Genomic DNA, 4,125 nt, shown 5'->3' on the forward strand with positions numbered 1-4,125 from the left:
TCCCTTTGTACCATTAATGTTTCCACAGAAAGCTTTCGGTAATATCGAACTGCTGCTCAACTGCAGAGAATAAATAATACAGCATGAATTATTTTATCTTTCAAGATTTAGAAGAGAAATAATTTCTTGTGATTACACTTGCCTTTTTACATTCAAGAAGCAAACGTTTGTAATGCAACCACAAGACATGCAGGACTTCATTTTTCAGGTCTCGGCGTGTTTTCTGTTGTTTTTTTTTTTTCTCAGAAGAAAAGGTTTTTCAACTACTGAGTGAACTACAGAGAAAAACTGCATACGGTTGCTGGATTTTTAGATAACTGTGCTGCAAAACAGTGGAACTCTCTTCACTCCATTTCTGCCAACTACATGCAATTGAATCTTCTAAATGTGCACTAAAAACACATCTGTTCCTCATTATTTTAAACCAATCAACATAGCTGTCAATAGTTGTGATCATAGTCAATTAAATAGTCCGCCTTCTCGTCTAGCTTTGCAGATTTACGACAGTCTCCATCATTATTGTTTGTTCCCTGATTCCTCTTTGTGTCTTCTATGTTTGTCTGATTACTTGTTAGTACAGTTCATTTTTTTTTCTTCATATTCTGTCCATGTCTCCTACTTGTCTTTAGCGCTAAGATCATGCTCCTTCGTGAGGGTGAGTATTCGCTATAGAATCTCACATTAATTATTAATATCTCTCTAAAACTTAAAAAACTCTCACTCTTAAAACTTGTTTTATGACTTCCACATCACTTTTCACACTATATTTAACTCCAAAGCTTTTCTTACACATGTTTACAATTTCCTTGGAATTGCAGTCTATGGCTCCTCACTCCTACATAGTGTGTTCCCACAGTCTGCCTCTAGCTCGATCATTTTCCAAGATATTCACTAGGAGAATAGACTGTAGTCTTCAAGGTTGGTGAGGTGAGGATGGGAGCTATGGATGCTGCGATTATTCGACTGTCGCATGAGAATCCTTCCTTTTTCTTTCATCTGTCTCTCACTTCTCTACCCTTTCCCCAGTCACACAGAGATTTGGGTATCAGAGTGGTCGATGTTATTGGAAGAGCCTTTTCAAGCTAAAGCGAAATTATTTTTTGTGATCACACCTCAAGATGGCCACAAATAAAGGAGGATAAGGAGAGTCCCGAGGAAAAACAAGAAAAGATTTTACTCGAAATTCGATGTTTCAGCTGCAGTTGCTGCAAATACTATTGGAGCAACTTGTGAAGCTACCGCTCCGAACACTAAAGCTAACTGTGAAGATGAAAATGCACTTTGCCCTGCAGCCAGCGGTGGACGATGTGTGTGTAAAGATGGCTACGTCGGCGTTACAGGCGGTGGCTGCAGTGAGTTCATGAATAGCTTGGTACCTGAGAACTGGACATTGCATAGAATGTTTCAGTCATTTTTTTTTTAATAAGTTAGTTTTTAGCTCCAAACAAATTATCCAAGACAGTGCATACTGAGAAAATTAGCCAACGGTTTTATGTTTACACAGTCTGTATGAATGATATTAAGTTAATTAATAAGCATGAACTAAAATTTTGCCTAGATTGATACACTATTTTTGAAACTGTAAAAGATACTACAAAGTCAGACATAGACGCGGCCTGTGACAAAGGTCAGCTATATAGACAAACATAGTTAAACACGCTCTCACACTAAATTGTACATCGACACACGCGGGTCTGGTTTATGAATAAGCTTAGTTGATTCCTTGTAACTCCGTGAGGAGCACATGGCCGCAACACTTATACATAATGTAGGGAACAGCAATATATTGATAATTTAAGATTCAAATAATCATTGACAATGACAATAACCACTTATTAATCCCAGTGAGCAGTTATACTCAGGAAGTGTTCTCAGTCAAAAATAAAAACAAAACAAACATAACAAGTTATACATTACAAATTAAGGATGAAGACATTGCTAAGTATCTTTATTTTTTATGACTTCTTAAGTAAACGAACTTGCATACCTGATGCTCTAAATAGAACGGTCTTAGAACATGTGGTTGTATAACTACTCTTAATATCTGCTTACAGACATCATGCCAAACCGAGTAGGTGGTCGCTGTACGACAGATACAGCAGGCACCCAGGGTACCTGTGGAGACAGGGCCATGTGTAGCGCCACAACTGGAGTCTGTCAATGTCCTCAAGGTTACCAGGGCCAACCTGGAGACACTGTGTGCAGTTAAGTCGTTAATATTTACTAATACTTTTTGTTTAAAATTGCGAACATAAATGTCCGAGACTGTGGTGTAGTATGCTTGTTGTTAGTTCTGCTCTTGTAGTTTGAATCTGCATGTAATGATGTGAATGTAACATTTTGTAATGGGTTCAAAATCCGGGGGTTAGTATGTGGAACGTGCGTGGACATGAATATGCGACGACGCTCTACCAGAATCAAACCCATTTTCAAATGAGGACTGACCAACCTTGCGGTAACATTAAATCAACTGCACAAGGTGAATGAATTTCTGTTCTTCGCTCCCATCAGCGCTAAAGAGCGGAGCTGGTAGGACCATTGTAGTCAATCGTTTTGAGAAACCTCTGTATTTGATAGTTTAGCCTCTCCATCCACTTGTGAGTCGTGGTTGAACATCTTACCAGAATATGGTGACGGTAACACATGTATTTGTTTTCACAGAAGCAGAAGTTATACTGTCGCACATTCCTTCCTCAGATGACAGAGACATTTTATTACACAAATCATCACGAAATAAGCTCGGTGGTGTTTGTCTTTAACGGCAATATTTGCTCTTGCAGTGATCCAAGCAGGAGAGTCGTGTGCCGCCCCTAATGGTGACAAGTGTGTGTCACATGCTGAGTGTAGTGCAGGTACATGCACCTGCAGCAGCGGATACACCTCTAACTCTGCAGGGTTGTGTGGTAAGTTCAACTGTAAAATTTAATTAGTTCTAAGCCAGATCATGTAGAAGTCAAACTACAAGAAACTTCTATAATATGAGACAACTTCGTTGAAATCTTTCCATTACTTAACAACTGCATTCAACTATTATTTTATAAGTTGTTTACAGGTTTAATAAGAACATGTAGAACAATCGTCTCGTCCTTCATTCTTACGTTTGGTTTGATGTCTGTTAAACAGCTGAAATCCCTCAGGGTAAAGTGAATGCAGCGTGTGATGCCACTAAGACATGTACAGGTACCCATGTTGTCTGTGAACAAAACGCTTGCAAGTGCACCGCGGGGTTTAGTGCCAAGAAAGGCGAAGACGACTGCGGTGAGTATTGCCTGAAACTGTATTTACTCAAAAAATTTTACAGCCCTTAAAATTCTAAATAAAAGAAAAATGTCGGCTCCCCAAGGCGCTATTAAAAATAAATAAAAAAAAAAAGAAGAAAGAAACAAAACAAAAAGATTTAAAAAAAGCTTATTGGGATAGATATACATTTCTTTTAAACACAATGAATGCACAGTTACCGAGCACAAGATCGAAGCCCTATGTACACCTTCTGGTGGAGGAAAGGGTGACTGTGATGATGCCAACGCCATTTGTTCAGCAGCTGGGAAGTGTGAGTGCAAAAACGGATACAGTGGTCTCGTTGGCGGGGAATGCAGCGAGTTATCTTTTCATTCATTTACCTTCATTGTTAACAGCATTTCGTTCATTTATGCAGTGCCTTACCTTTAATGTGTCATTTAATAATGCATTCCTTGGCAGTAGCTTGCTCTAAAAAAGTAAGTAATTTTGCGATTAGTTTTTTACATGCGCACAACATTTATACAAGTCCTTACGTACATCAGTTAATTGATTTATATCCAAAACAGAGCAGACACAAGTAGGACACCGACAGACAATAAAATATCTAAGCATAAAACTACGTGTTTTGTTTCTTTGTCGTGATATGGGAAAACACTAGAGAGGAACCAGCTGACATGGGTTTTGTTATGGTGAATGGACATAATAAAGTAGGTATATACAAAAAATATTTTTGGCGCTTAAATCATAGTTCTTCCTTTGTAGTCTATATTTTTGCCTTTTTAGAGCATCTTGTCTTAAGCTTTTAATTATTAAAACGTGAAGTGCTGGGGAAAAAACTTTTCTTAGGAGAGGTATTAATTCACATAGAGATTGTAGTGGTAATAG

General features: G+C 38.2%; 1 protein-coding gene across 1 annotated transcript; it reads left to right on the forward strand.

Annotated features, from left to right (window-relative positions):
- The first annotated feature begins 1,128 nt into the window (after positions 1-1,128).
- On the forward strand, positions 1,129-3,788 carry LOC112572575 (multiple epidermal growth factor-like domains protein 6). Its single transcript, XM_025252314.1, has 4 exons — positions 1,129-1,352; positions 2,055-2,204; positions 2,781-2,903; positions 3,124-3,788. Exons 2-4 carry the CDS (start codon positions 2,060-2,062, stop codon positions 3,306-3,308), a joined length of 453 nt encoding a protein of 150 aa, XP_025108099.1. The 5' UTR covers positions 1,129-1,352; positions 2,055-2,059; the 3' UTR covers positions 3,309-3,788.
- The last annotated feature ends 337 nt before the right edge of the window (positions 3,789-4,125 follow it).

Source organism: Pomacea canaliculata, linkage group LG9, assembly GCF_003073045.1.
Source record: "Pomacea canaliculata isolate SZHN2017 linkage group LG9, ASM307304v1, whole genome shotgun sequence".
NCBI lineage: Eukaryota > Metazoa > Mollusca > Gastropoda > Architaenioglossa > Ampullariidae > Pomacea > Pomacea canaliculata.

What these genes read in the sequence shown, in the direction of transcription:
- LOC112572575 (XM_025252314.1), top strand. Translation starts at nt 2,060, where the DNA reads ATGCCAAACCGAGTAGGTGGTCGCTGTACGACAGATACAGCAGGCACC. An exon ending in ACCTGGAGACACTGTGTGCA is followed by an intron (nt 2,205 to 2,780) that starts GTTAAGTCGTTA and finishes TTGCTCTTGCAG; the next exon opens with TGATCCAAGCAGGAGAGTCG. An exon ending in TAACTCTGCAGGGTTGTGTG is followed by an intron (nt 2,904 to 3,123) that starts GTAAGTTCAACT and finishes TCTGTTAAACAG; the next exon opens with CTGAAATCCCTCAGGGTAAA.